The 15495-nt window shown below is 38.0% G+C and overlaps 1 protein-coding gene across 1 annotated transcript; it reads left to right on the top strand.

Annotated features, from left to right (window-relative positions):
- Nucleotides 1–519: 519 nt before the first annotated feature.
- On the top strand, nt 520–1353 carry LOC138902585 (uncharacterized). The gene is made up of 3 exons (XM_070190467.1): nt 520–734; nt 843–903; nt 979–1353. Exons 1-3 carry the CDS (start codon nt 520–522, stop codon nt 1351–1353), a joined length of 651 nt encoding a protein of 216 aa, XP_070046568.1.
- The last annotated feature ends 14142 nt before the right edge of the window (nt 1354–15495 follow it).

Raw genomic sequence — 15495 nt, 5'->3', positions numbered from 1 at the left:
TCTGAACTTGAATGTATGTTCGGATTTGGTTTTGGATGTTCCTAGAAGATTTTTGCCCTATTTGTCGTAAATTGGCAATTTGAAGAACTAAAGAGTTCATATGTTTGACCGATTGTTGACATTGATGTTATCATACTCCGATTGTTGTTCCAGCACTAGGGATAGTTTTGTCTTGTTTAATGCAACTTGTCTGCTTAGCTGTATCCCTTATTAGCACTTTGGGTACTTGTAGGTTACTTTTTTATTCTTTTCTTTTTGTAGATTTTTGTTGGTCTAGTGGACGCGCTGAGCTATGATAGAGTGAGGTCATGTCCTCGGGGAGAGCGGGCGGTAGAGGGTAAGGGTGGTGGGGGGTAATGGACCTTCTAGGCTGAGAGTGAGGTCATGGAACATAGGGACTTTAATGAGAAAGTCAATAGACTTGGCAAAGATTCTCCATAAGAGGAAGATTAACATAGACTGTGTCCAGGAGACTAGATGGGTGGGGAATAGGGCTCAGGAGGTTGATGGGTTTAAGTTATGGTATCAGGGAGGGTGAGAGGGAAGAACGGGGTATGCATCTTAGTTGATAGGGATCTAACGGAGCTAATGGTTGAGGTTAAGAGGGTGAATGATAGGTTGATGGCCATTAAGATAGTCGTGGGAGGGTATACTATGAACGTAGTTAGTGTTTACGCGCCTCTGGTGGGTTTGGACGAGGAGGTTAAAAGGCGCTTCTGGGAGGATTTGGATGGGTTGGTGCGAGGTATGCCGTCCACCTAGAAGCTTATTATAGGGGGTAATTTTAACAACCACATTGGGATGTTGCCTGGGGGATATGACGGTGTGCTTGGTGGCTTCAGTTTTGGAGATAAAAACGAAGGAGGTACTTCGCTGCTGGAGTATGCTAAAGCTTTTGAGCTGGTGATTTCTAACTCATGCTACCCGTAGAAGACGGAGCACCTGATAACCTTACGGAGAATGGTGGCCAATACCCAGATTGATTATCTACTTCTCAGAAAATATGATAGAGGTTTATGCATGGATTTTAGTGTCATCCCGAGTGGGAATCTTACGACCCAACGTAAGCTGTTGGTTATGGACTTAGAGATCAGGTGGATGAGGAGGAAGAGGGATATGTCTTGTATATCTAGGTTTAGGTGGGGTGCAATGACTAAGGACAAAGCCCAGGAGTTGGGGGAGAAGTTCCTGGCTAAGAGGGCTAGAAGGAGTAGCAGGGATGCGAGTTGTATGTGGTCTATGACAGCGAATTATATTATAGAGGCGGCGAGAGAGGTGTTAGGGGTCTCGAAGGGTTTTCTGGTGGACATAAAGGGGACTGGTGGTGGAATGAAGATGTTCAAGGGAAAGTAAAAGCTAAGAAAGCGGCATATTTGAAGCTAGTAGAGAGCATATACGAGGGGTAGAAGAGGGTCAACATAGAGGGGTATAAGAAGTCTAGGAAGGAGGTGAAGTTAGCGGTTACTGTGGCTAAGACCGCGGTATTTGGTCATTTATACGAATAAATTGGGGATAAAGGCAGGGACAACAAGTTGTACATGCTGGCGAAGGTGAGAGAGCGGAAGGCCCGAGATCTAGACCAAGTGAGGTGCATAAAAGATGAGGAGGGTAGAGTTTTGTTTGAGGGGGCACAGATTAGGCAGAGATGGCAGTCTTACTTCCATAAACTCTTGAATGAAGAGGGAGATAGGAGCATTGTGATAGGTGATGTCATGCCCCGACCTTGGGGAGCGCGACCGACACTCAACCAAGATACCCCGGTCAAGCAAGCATGTACAATACCTTCTACCCCACTCACCCATGAATAAAGAGAATATATATATCAACATTTAAACATGAGAGGATTTCATGAACAATTCCAATTCCATCACCAACGGTTACTTCTTTCATAATTCCAAAAACATATATACAAAATTATATTTTGAAATGGGACGTGTGATACAAATAAAACATATCTAATTGACTCTTCCAACACAACCATACAACCCACACTATGTCTACGGAGCCTCTAAGTACAACCGAAGAGCAGTATGGAAGTGACAGCAACAAGGCTCCGACTATACCTCAAAACATAAAGTACAACGTCAAATGACATGAAGCCCGAAACAGAGTAGGGATCACCAAAATCTGATGAATAAAAAGTAACTGCTAACGAGGATCAAAATCGCCTGCTAACGAACCACCTGCATCTATTGAAGATGCAGCACCCCCGGCAAAAAGGGACGTTAGTACATATGGAATAGTACTAGTATGAAAACCAAAACACCTATTCAAGGACTTAGAAATACAACACGAATATGATGAATCATGGTAACAATAAAAGGCTTAGTTAGCCGTTAAAGCCACAGCAAATTTATTAAAAGCTTTCAATAACATTTATAAATTCTTAAGTCGGGGATCCTCTACAACTACCTTTACACAAAGCGGCCCTACCGCCTCACCCAAATATATGCGGGTGGAGGTGCAATCACGATACCCTCAATGCTACACAAAGCGGCTGAGCTGTGTCACCCCAATGTATGAGGGTAGAGGTGTTTCACAATACCAGAATCCCTACACGAAGTGGCCCTGCTGCCTCACCCCAATATATATGGGTGGAGGTGTATCACAATACCACAATCTCTACACAACGCAGCCCTGCCGCCTCACCCCAATAAATACGGGTGGAGGTGTATCACAATACCACAATCCCTACACAAAGCGGCCTTGCCGCCTCACCCCAATATATGTGGGTGGAAGTGTAATCACAACACCACAACTCTGGATTCCCAAAATAATAATAGCTTGTACAAGGGGTTCTCTTCCAATCAACCGTTTGGCACGTTTGGCCTTAGCGAGGGTAGGTTCATAAGGTTTCATCATATGAGAAATAAGTATTTTATTATATTGATTTCATACAAGGTTTTATTCCCAAGAAGGTGGTATAACATAATTAAGTCACAATAGAAAATCTTTAACACATCATTCATTCTTGAAATACTTTTTCCCAAAAAGGGCAAAACACAATTTCAACTCATGAACATATAGGAGCTCAAAACACTTTGGAAATACTTACAAAGCATAACATTAATTAAGACAACCACACTTGGGCATGACCTGAGCACATAAACTTTTAGGCACATCTATTTTCGAAGTCAATTTGGGACAGTTGAATCGAGGCCTATTTCATAACCTTTCTCACATCATTTCATTTCCTCGGGACCATTAGCCACAAGTATAACTTTCATTCTTGCCACGTTGGCCACACTTTATATCTCCAATCCATTTCTCTCACTTTCAAGCATCCTTATAGATTATCAACAACGAGGCATTTCTACTCAAGACTTTAATTACACATTTGAGCAAATACCTAAATTAAGGGTCTTAGGCACATGTGATTTCTTACACAATTCGACATGCTAGTGTTCATTAGAATCACGTTTTCATATCATAACATATTAAACACACAACCCACGCTTAATTACCTTCTCAAATAGTAACTCAACGTAACAAGTACATTTGGACTACAAATTGAACGCATATATCTCTTGACACAAGGCTTATTCGAAATAATTAATTTATAATGAGCAATGCGGGACTTACAAGGCCATTGTAGAGTTAAATTCTAAAAAAAAAGATTTTAGCCAACATACCTGGAATTTGCCCCTTAATAATACTACGACGTTCCAACACACTAAACAACTTCAATCTACAACAATGCACAATTGTACCAATATTAGCAAGATTCATATACTTTAAGTCATTTAGACTTTTTATCAAACATCTAGTATGCATATTTTTACAACCTCCTCCCATGAAATTTCTTCACCTAACAACCACCTTCCACATCAATGATTCACCTCACAACTTCCATTAGCACATGCATGCCCAACACTTCACTCCCAACCCATAAATGTTATCAATTAATTCATTTTACAATCTCTACTATACCAACACAACCTAGGTTAAGGAATGTGTGGCTTCCAATCACCATCCCATAAGTCATAACACATATTTCATACATAATTAATCACCATAGATTAGTTAGAGATAGTAGACATACCTCTTGTAGTGCGACTCTTAAAAATCCCAACTTGTAGTGTTCTTGACCAATTTGGGGATTTGAATAGAAATCTATGGGTCTTCAAGATTAATCCTAGTTAATATAAGTGTTCAAGATTAATCCTGTGGATCTTCAAGACCAAGTTCTTGCTATTCACAAAACTTCTTAGTATGTTCCAACACACCTTAAACACATATTTTCATTTCAAAATGATTTGGTTCTATCCCGTGGGTCTTCTTTAATACTCGAATATGTTATTTCCGAATACTGTTAGCTTACTTTAAAATCTTAAATCATTAGGAATTTTTTTTAACGGGACCTTATATTTTCTTAGTATCATTCATCCTTGAATGAGGGTCACAATTCACCATTAGCACCCAATGTGACTCAGTTGCTATAACACCCACCAGCAATTCCAAATTTTTGACTAACTCCCTAAATTTCCAAAAGTTTCACCAGAGCCTCCCCAGTAATTGGGTCCTATCCACCTGCCAGAGAATTCCAAAACCACCCTAATAACATATCCATAACTCAATAAAGCATCTCAGTATATATCAATAACATCGATCTCAACATTAAGGGCATTACATTAACAGAAGTGGTATCTAGACACGAATTGCACATTTTTAAATCATAACACATAAAAAATACCCTTATGAACCACAACCATTTGGTTATACAGGCAAGTGAGAATACTTCCTTTACTTTTACGAAGGTAGATCTCAATTTCCAGACTTATCTTATAGGTATGAAAAGTAGGTACCTCTTATAAGCCAATTACCCATTAACTTCACCTTCAATAGTTTCCACCGGAACGATAGGAAAATGATTTCCAACAACCTTCTGGAACCTATATACATGATACATCGGGTTCATGGAGGACAACGATAGGAAAACATCATACTCATAGTTTGGCCTATTTTCTTCAATATTCCATAAGGCCTAATGTAACTACACATACTTTACCTTTCTTAACAATTCACCCAATATATTCATAGATAAAATCTAGAGAATAACCCATTCACTTTCTTCAACTCTAAATCCCTACGCTGAACACCTAAACTAAACCTTTGGCGACCTCCAACAATTACTCTAAGATGTGCTAGCATGAATATGACCATAAAATTTCCTATCCAATATATTTGATCACGGGATGATGCTTCTTCTTTGATATGTTTGAACCTTCAACCCCCGTAGGTTTACTATAAATAGGAACAACGAGGTTCGAGGTTGGGCTGGAATCTATCAAGAATCCATCAATGTGCTGAGCAACACATTTCAGGAGGTTATATCCTAAGAAACATGAAGGTTACTACCAATAGTGCTGACATGGTTAATCATTGTGATGACATCATTGATTCGACAAATGAGGCATAGAGTTACCTAGTAGGCATTGATAATGTAGGGACCATGTTCATGATTCTATGATTTAAAACAAATGAGTCATTTTAGATATGTGACATATGAGAGGCATGGTCGGGAGGATAAAGATATTAGCGTCAGTTATTCTTGGAAGACTATGAGTCATGAAAAGGACAACAATAATTGTTTCATTCCATATGTGCCTTGTTCGACAATAGTAGGCATCAAAGAGAAATAGCCATGTACGTGACACCAGTCGCCTCTTGGAATGTAGGGAAAACCGTTTAACTCGAAATGAGAATATTCTGGCACCCTGAATGTGATATGGGTTTCAAAATACATGTAGTTGCATTACGCTCTTAACATTAACTAACACAAGGAATAGATATGCCACAAGCCCATGAGAATGAAAAAAGAAGTTGAACACTTGTTGATCCTATATGAGAGAACTATAGATACAACAAACTTGTCTTTCAAATCAATATGCTCATGATGTGTGCTAGAATCATAAACATCCACCTGAAGTTGGGCGGAAAAGGTCGTGGTAAGGCTACATAACTTTCAACCACACACAAGGGAAACCATGTAGCTATGACAGCTTAATAATAGGATGAAATCATGTATTGGTTAGAGAGAATGAACATTTTGCTATGAGCTAGACATATTTCCGCCATAATAACTTCCAAGATGCGATACCAGGCCACTTCATGGGCAACTACAATACTAGGAACAAAGTGATCTACTTACTGCGGAATAATATAAGTGGACATGAAAGTTAAACTGAGATGGGCAAACAAAATTATCTACCTGTGACGAATTTGTGAAAATCTCAAATTTCCCGGAATCTTTATATAGATAAGTGACCATTTTAATTGACATGTACACATTTGATAGGCGCTGAGATATGCTCTTATGTTTCTAGACAGTGAGAAGGGTTTATGATAATATTCACAAAGGAGTATAGTGATTGTTCAAACCATAGGAGCCACATACACCAGAGAGAGAAAGAGTGGCTCAAGAAGTATCTCAACGCAATGCTGTTTTACATTGAATTTGATACCACATAGGTAAACTTTATGACAGTGCATGCACAAGCGCAAGTGAGCAGATGTTATCCATTTGAATCAAAGGTTCTATAAGAAATTCATCAAGTATAGTCCCTTGTTGCTAATTTAGGGAAGCAAGTGGGAAGTATTAGCCTAGGGTTATAACTCAATTCAAGAAAATAATTATAGAGCTCAATCCCACCAGAGGTTGTAAATAAGAGAATTGTGATCAAGAGGCTTCACGAATACTACGTCTCGTTCAAAGAGTAGGTACATGCAATGTTTTATGATTTAATGTTTTGGTTAAGACCAGATTTACGTAGGCTCTCGATATAGATGTACATATACAACAAGGAAAAGCAAGTGGTGTTCAGAAAGATATACTAAGGGGTGACTTACTTGGTAACTTTAGATTGATGGGGTCGTGCCTTAACGGATGCCCCTCGACTCTACATCTGTCACATACATTGGTACCGTAGTGACATACCTCTGAATAATATCTCTATACTACACACAGTCACGACCCAAACCGATGGGCCACGATGGGTACCCGGTACCTTACTCAACCGAGTACCAACGTAATGTATATTTCTTATTACATCATCATATGCACGTGACATACGATCCTAATAGGCCAACATCATCATTTATAAACACAAAACATAGGCCGACAAGGCCGTACAATCTTTCATGTACACGACATATGTCTACAAGCCTCTAAGAGTACATAATTGTCATAAAGGTCGGGACAGAGCCCCGCCATACCAAACCATACACATCTAAATCATACTGACCAAACAAGAAACTCCAGAGCAAATGGAGTGCACCAATATTTTCTGCTGAGCTGATCGCCTACTTGGAGGAATATCGACCTGTCTATCGAGACCTGCAGGCATGAAACGCAGCGTCCCCAGGCAAAAGGGACGTTAGTACAAATAATGTACCAAGTATGTAAGGAATGAAAATCAGTAAATAATAAACATGAGAGAAACATAGAGTAAAAGACTCAACATGTATGTGTACATAGCTCTGTGAGTCATTTCATTTTTATAATGTCATGCATATGCATATAAATGTCATACCATGCATTGGTATATGCATTCATAACATCATCAAGCCTCTGAGGGTATCCCATCATATCATTTCGGCCACTGTGGGTAAATCATCAACGTATACCAGCTGATCAGGTGGTGGTGCGTGTATAACGTCGTAACCTTTTCTCATATCCCATATATATATATATATATATATATATATATATATATATATATATATATATAACACCATCTTATTATGGGTCAATGTGCATGTATAAATTCATGAAATGCATAAGAAATACGTTAATAAGATTTTCTCAAAATGTCATAAAAATAATATGCCTTAAGAAATACATTAATAAGATTTTCTCGGAATGTCATAAAAATAATATGCCTTAAGAAATACGTTAATATGCATGTCAGATAAAGTTTATCAAATACGTATTTTTCTGAGACCCGTGAATAGAATATATAATAATAATTCACATGGAGAATCCATAATATAGACACTCATAATATTTCTATGAATAGAGTCATTTATGGAAACAGTGCGTTTGCTCGTTTCTTTCAATATCATTTGGATCATGCCAAAAAGAAAGAAGGGATAGACTTAACATACTTGAACCGATTCTCTTGACAATCCCTCTAACACACATCAATTGCGACAACACGTAACGGTGGATCGAAGTAGGGGAAAATTCGTAGAATATTCTTGAGAAAGATTGCACCATACTCCCTTAGAATTGCCAAATTCCTTTGCTATTACGCAGTATAATTTTGGATGAAATATTTGTTGAAGCAGAGTCACATTAATCTATCTCACTCTGCTTTGTAACTCCAAGAGGAGAAGCTATGATGTAGGAAAATTTCCAGTCATAATATATATAATGGTCTCCCGCTAAACAAATTGTTATCAAGCAGAGAGGTAAACTCAAGAAAACGAGAAAGAAATAATTTGGCAATCGAGAGAACATTTGATTGCGACTCCAACCGTAGCTTTCTTGTTATCTGGTAATTGATGTAATGCAATGTGAAGAAATAGAAAGAAATAGGGGAAACCGTAACTTTGGGATCTTGAATTGTCACTTTAGAATTTGCTTCTTCTGGTTTCAGTATGAATTGTTGAGTCTTTCACCGTAAGTGACTTATTTACAAGCTATATGAAATCCCTTACCTTTAGGATTTGTGGTCCCCACTTTTGGGGTTTAATTCATCCAAAATTGCCCCTAACATGCCACCTAACTATCAAGACCAAATAGTCACAATTACTTCAAGGCCTTGCTGCCACGTTGGTTGATTTCATTCTTATCCAAATATTTGAATTAATTATTCACTAATCATTTGATTAACTTGTTAATCTCTCATTAACTAATAATTACTTGATTATCCACATAATTAAAAATTATCTCAAATTACTTAAAATATTGCTCATTTTTAGCACACCTTGTACACCTCACTATCATGGTCATGCGGTACCTTGTATGGCACTAGTCCATAAATACCGGATATTTTAGCTCGGGCCGCATTTTATCACAAAATTTCAAACTTTACGAAATTTATTTTCTTCGATTTGCTTACCCTCTCACCTTCACGAATTTACTCATCACTTGTTTGAAATATCATAATGCTTATAATCCCCAAAATAATCTCATTCCCAAACTTACGTCGATTAACTTATGACGAAACTTTATCATACGAAAATACGGGATGTAACATCTCATTTTTCGAGCTTCCATCAATTTACTTATGGCATACTTTTACGTATGAAAATATGGGGTGTAACATCATTCCCCCCCTTTGGAACATTCGTCCTCGAATGTTGACTGATGCACTTATCATTTTCATGACTTATGCCTTCTGAACACTTTAGTACTCTCATTGCCATCTAGGAAACTGTTCTGTGAATAATTCCAAAAATCAGGGCATTCCCCCCTTTAAGCCTCTTTCTCACACCACGACTTCTAGTCGGAATCCTTCTAATCTAGTAACTGTTGTTACCTTCTATCATGCAGCATGTACAACTTTAACTTTGTATATGCGCCTATGCTACGCTTCTCTCCTCTTTCCTCCAGCTCTTAGCCAATCTCTAGGCCTCACTTTGTGAACATATACAAAATTATGTCAAGTTGTTCCTCTGGGCGTCATTAGCTTTACTATATCTAGGTAGGCCATACTATACCGTAACTCTTACTTCAATTTACCATTATTGAGGTATGCTACCAAACTCCAGGTTACTTTTGTTCCTTATCCTATAGGTATAAATCTCAGTCCTTTAATGCTTCTTCGTTACCGTTCATCTTAAGAATAATGGCCTAATCTCATGTCATACTATGTGACTTTTGTCCATCCATTGTTGATTCACCTCAATATTGATCTACAATATACCACTGATAACTTGAAACTTTTTACGTAATACCTTGCCACTAGGTCTTACGTGCATCGAGAAATATTTGAAGTGATTTTCCTAATCCACTTAGCGACGATACTGTACTTTAATAACCGTATGTAATAGCATCTAGTGTGATTCATTTACGTGGGTATTTTAATCCCTTACAATTCATGAAATTCTCTTCAAATCATTACTCAATTGAAGGCCCAAACGTCATCCTTTATCTATCATAATTACACCCTCATTGTACTATCATGGCAGCATTCCACCTCTGCTGAATGCTATTAGCCTTAGCCTCCTTTGAGTTCATTCAGGCTATACTGAGATTTGTATAATTTAGAGAAACCATCAGTTCTTCTTGTTTTTATATGCTTAATCCTGAGGACTTATCCATTTCTCATCACCTTCTCACTTGCCTTTTCTTATCCTTAGTTCTGTCATAAAACCTTGTCGCGTTACTATACTTTAGCTTACGACCTATACATATCTATTTATACTACTCACAACCTTCCTTCAACTTGTTTGCACCATAGATTTACTTATGTTATTCTGGAACATCAAGTGAGACATCACATCGTCTCTAACTCTTCTTTACTCTCTTAACTAAATCTCTTGGTACTTAGAAACCATAGGCTGGAAGGTACGCCACTGACGATGCTGCTATCATTCCTGGATATTGAATCCCAGTGCTTCTAGCCTTCTATTCAAAGCATGGACTATTCACGATCTTCTGCCTTTCAGTATCTTGTGCGTTGTTCACCTTTACCTTACTTACCTTAAAACCACACATCGTATCTTCTATCTCTTTCATGACCTCCCTTCCACAGAGGTATAATTCACGTCCATAACTTGAAGCTCTATTATAATACTTGCACCTCTGTTGCATACACAATCCGGTGGGAGCTTCGTACTGACTTCTTATGAGGTTGGTACTACTGGCTTTATCGTAGGGGCGTCATAGAATATGGTTGTTGTGCTATCCCTTTGGTACCTCTGATATTTAGAGTGATCCTGTAATGTTCTTAATCACGATTTCTATAATTTTCTAGGTTCAATAATCAAATTCCTGATTTACTTCATTGATGTACCTCTTTAGTTTCCTCCTTCTTCTGATCAGCCATTATGTAGGCTTAAGCTACCTCCTGATCTATGGTTCATGGTATTAGTTATTACGTTTAGCCTTTCATGGGCACTGAGGAATATCCATGATACAATCCTTTAATAATTCAATCCTTCATCTCTGACTTGGGCTCAATTTTTTCTTTTATCTTATACCGAAATCTTCTACGGCTATATATGCTGTAGGTATAAAACTCCAAACTCTTAAGTGCATTCATAACGTAACTAACTCTGGATCATGAATCAAATAATTCTTTTTGTTCCATCTCAGCTTTCTTCAAATGTAAGCAATTTCTTTTCCTGTTCTTTCTACCCCCTTTTTGCATGCATACTTAGCTTATCATGGTGGTTCCCATGCATATTGAAATTCCATACAACTCATATGATCTTGAATATCACTTCTGATTTTACTTCCCGTTCATTAGCCACAGTAGGTGCCATTTTCTTATGGAGTGCATACAATGTTGTTGTTAGACTGTTATTATAAGATCATTTTCTCCTTAGGTCATCTAGCTTAGGTTAAAGCTTCCTTCCTTACTTTCTCAGCTAGTCTTTCATTGTAGTATTTAGGTAGGATTCTCTGACTCTTGTAAAGCTGCGAGCTTATTACATCGCATATCCGATGGAATTCTTGATGTTCCGTCTCACCCAAGACATTACCTTTTTCAGTCAATCATCTCACATAACACTTCTTTCATATCCTTTCGATTCATTGACACTAATGGCCATAATTATAAAGTCATTCTTGGCACTTGGCCGTATTTCATAATTCCAGTTCCCTTTTCCATATTCAAACATCATTATCATTATCAACAACAATATGGATTTCCATCCAAGACATTAAATTAACCTAAGAGCAATTTGGGAATCTTAGAAACATAGAGGCTTTTCATACAATTTGGCATAACAACCTTTATTTCGATCTTTACTTGATGTCTTAATATTCCTAACACATATTCAACATTTTTGAACACATCCTCAAATGGCAAGATGACATGATGAAGCATTTAGAATAAATATTGAACATACATCCTTCAACACAAACACATTAGGAATAGCCAATTCAATAATGGTCAAGGACTTACACCAATTACATGAACACCGTTGGATTCGATTCTAAGAAGAACGGGGTTTAGCCAACATACCTCAATTGAGCTTCCTTAAACTTTTAAAACATTCTAGAATTCTTAGAAACTTCAATATATTTTAGAAATATAACAAGTTGAACCAAAATTAGGAAGATGGTCATGATTCTATCTCATTTGATCATATTGTCAAACACTAGGTGAGCATCAATGTTTTAATTGTGGAAGATTCCATCATTCCCCAACCCATTCTCTACTATTTTTAACTCACAACCTTCCCACATACTTCAAAAATACATGCATGCAAGACAACAACGCCCACACCCAATAATTGTCTCCCTAACTACCCCATTTTTGTAAATTTTCGAAATTAAGAGCTAGGGTATAGATTCTTACCTTTAGGATGAAGACTTTTTTTGTTAATCCTCAATTATTGAGTAGGAATTGATGGATAAGAGGTTGAAGGTTACTCCCCCACTCTAAGAACTCTCTCTCACTCTAAAAATATCATAAATGTGCTCAAAATAGGCTATGGCATGTGTTTTAAAGAAGAAGGGTCAGGTTTAAAAAGGCCAAAAATGAAGACCCGGGACAGGATATGCGATCGCATATGTGACCGTAGAATAGATATATGGTCCGCATATCAGCGGCACAAATTGGGTGCCAAAACTGGAAAGAAACTGACTAGGTCTGCGGTAACTATGCGGCCCGCACACTTGTTCTACGGCCGCATAATGCGCTGTAGAACCTCTCTCCGCAAATCTCTAAGGCTGATTGTGCGACAAGAGTGTAGCCCGCGAAATAGTTATGGGGTCGCATAATGGGCCGCAAAAATGACATCAAAGTGACCCAGAAAAATTGTCTCACTCTGCAACCATTATACGGTCCGCAATGTGATTATGCGGCCGTAGAATAGGCCGCAGAAATGCCTATTTCTTCCAAATATTTTACTTCAACCCCCAGCGCACTGTTCAATCCAACATTTTTCCTTTAACCTCTACGCCTGCCCCAGCATCACCGAACCCCAGTTTTTAGGAAAGTTTTCACGGGGCCTTACATCGGAGCAGAGTGGATGAAGTGGAGGCTCGCTTTCGGTGTCTTATGCCATAAGAATATGTTATTGAGACTTAAGGGTATGTTCTACAAGGTAGTGGTTAGACCGACTATGTTGTATGGGGCAGAGTATTGGCTATTCAAGAACTCCCATGTCTAGCAAATGAAAGTAGCTGAAATCAGGATGTTGAGATGGATGTGTGGGCATATTAGGTTAGATAGAATTAGGAATGAAGTTATTCGGGACAAGGTGGGAGTGGCCCATATGGAGGAAAAGATGCGTGAGGCAAGGCTGAGATGGTTCGGAAATATTAAAAGGAGAGGCACAGATGCTCCAGTCAGGAGGTGTGAGAGGTTGGCTTTGGGGGGTAAGAGGAGGGGTAGAGGTAGGCCAAAGAAGTCTTTGGGAGAGTTGATCAGGCAGGACATGGCACAACATGAGCTAACCGAGGGCATGACCCTGAATAGAAAGGTGTGGAGGTTAAATATTAGGGTAGAAGTTTAGTAGGTAGTCGTACATTTCCCTTTGTCTTCACTAGTTTGATAGTATTGGTGTTAGTATGGTACCCCTTTTTATCCTTAGTTTCCTATTATCGCATTTCTTGTTCTGTTATTACTTGCCATCAGTACTTCCGTAGTTTGCTAATAGTACTTCTTTCATATTCTCTATTGATATCTTAAATTTAGTTTTCTAGATATATTGTCTTGCTATTACTTGCTATCGGTACTTCTTTCATATTCTCTATTGCTATCTTCGATTTAGTTTTCTAATTATATTGTCTTGCTATTACTTGATATCAGGGCTTCTTACATCTTTTTTAGTCGAGTATCTATCGGAAACAGTCTCTCTGCACTTCCAGGGTAGGGGTAAGGTTGCGTATATCCTACCCTCCTCAGACCCTACTTGTTAGATTACACTGGGTTGTTGTTATGGGATTATTGGTTAGCGATCTTGTCTTATACTCAGGTTTTGACCATGTGGGCCTAGGTTGACTTTTGGAGAAATGATTAAATATTGATGTTTTATTGTTTGGAAATGATTTATGTGACCTTATTTGACCTTATTAAGTGTTATTTGGCTAGATTTGACCCGATTGGAGGATAATTCAAAGGGAAAGGCGGTATTAGAGGGTTAAGTTTGTTTCGGAATGAGGTAAGTATGTTGGTTAACCTCGACTTGAGGGAATTGGGTTGTATCTGATTTACTTGTTACTGGCTAATTTTGTTGGGGAGACGTATATGTTAAGTGAAGAGTGCATTTGTGTTTGCTATGGTTGTAGCATGTTCAAGTAGAAATTAGACTATTCATGCCTTGTCTTGCTTCATGTATTTCTCTCATATGCTTTAATTGATCATGAGACTACTTGATTATTGACCTTCTTTTTAAAGATCATGATGGGGCCTTAAAATGATGTTTGATGCATTGATGTAAAATATATACTTATTTCCACGTACTATATCATGCTTATTCATCTCTCATGCTCATATACATACACACATATATATATATATAGACACACACACGTTCCACCATGCTCATCATTGATATTCATATGCTTGGTGAGGACAATTGGTATTTGCACGATGGGTGTTTTCGTTTGCCGAGAATGAGAGATATTGCACGGTGGGGATTTCCGTGCAAATTACTATGATATTCGCCCGATGAGTGTTTCCGAGCGGAGATAATAAGTGTTGTTGGAACGATGGGTGTTTCCATGTAGTTTGACAAGTCACTTTTTAACTTTCCACTTTATCTAGTTTGCAAACTTGGATCATACAACTTATGTGTATCATGTTTTCTATATGGATCGATTTTTGGACTTATGTAGGAATTGTGGTAATTAGGAGATACACTTACTTATTCACTTAACTTTTCATTTATTTATATTTATTGTCGTTCTCTTGTATTCCTTCCTGTTTATTTTTGCACAGATTTATAAAGTTAAGTGTTTTGTCTTAGCCTCGTCACTACCTCGCCGAGGTAAGGCTCTTCTCACAACCAAAAATCCCACCAAAGGTCGTTATGGCGCCTAACTCGCTTACTAGGCAAGCCAACACTCATCAATAATAATAGAATCCAATTATTAATTTATTAATACAGATATGAAATATGTATAAAAGCAGAACAAGTCTCAAAATAGTATCTGCATATACATAAGTCCAAGATGGGGGTCTAAACACGACCACTAGTGTTGATCAAATGCCCAAAACCCGGTGTCACGATATCACAATCATATAGCAGGAGTAAATAGTCTCAAATGATAGTAACATATGTCTAAAAATATAATAAATAGTCAAAGATTTAAGTAGGGAAGCAAACTCCATGTACTACGCACCGGAACAAGTAAGGCAACTCACCACA

The sequence above is a fragment of the Nicotiana tomentosiformis genome, chromosome 12, assembly GCF_000390325.3.
Source record: "Nicotiana tomentosiformis chromosome 12, ASM39032v3, whole genome shotgun sequence".
In the NCBI taxonomy this organism is placed as follows: Eukaryota; Viridiplantae; Streptophyta; class Magnoliopsida; order Solanales; family Solanaceae; genus Nicotiana; species Nicotiana tomentosiformis.
The sequence above is the reverse complement of the archived record's forward strand: the minus strand, read 5'-3'. Positions and strand labels throughout refer to the sequence as shown.

What these genes read in the sequence shown, in the direction of transcription:
- LOC138902585 (XM_070190467.1), top strand. Translation starts at nt 520, where the DNA reads ATGGTATCAGGGAGGGTGAGAGGGAAGAACGGGGTATGCATCTTAGTT. An exon ending in TTCTGGGAGGATTTGGATGG is followed by an intron (nt 735 to 842) that starts GTTGGTGCGAGG and finishes TGGTGGCTTCAG; the next exon opens with TTTTGGAGATAAAAACGAAG. An exon ending in ATGCTAAAGCTTTTGAGCTG is followed by an intron (nt 904 to 978) that starts GTGATTTCTAAC and finishes GCCAATACCCAG; the next exon opens with ATTGATTATCTACTTCTCAG.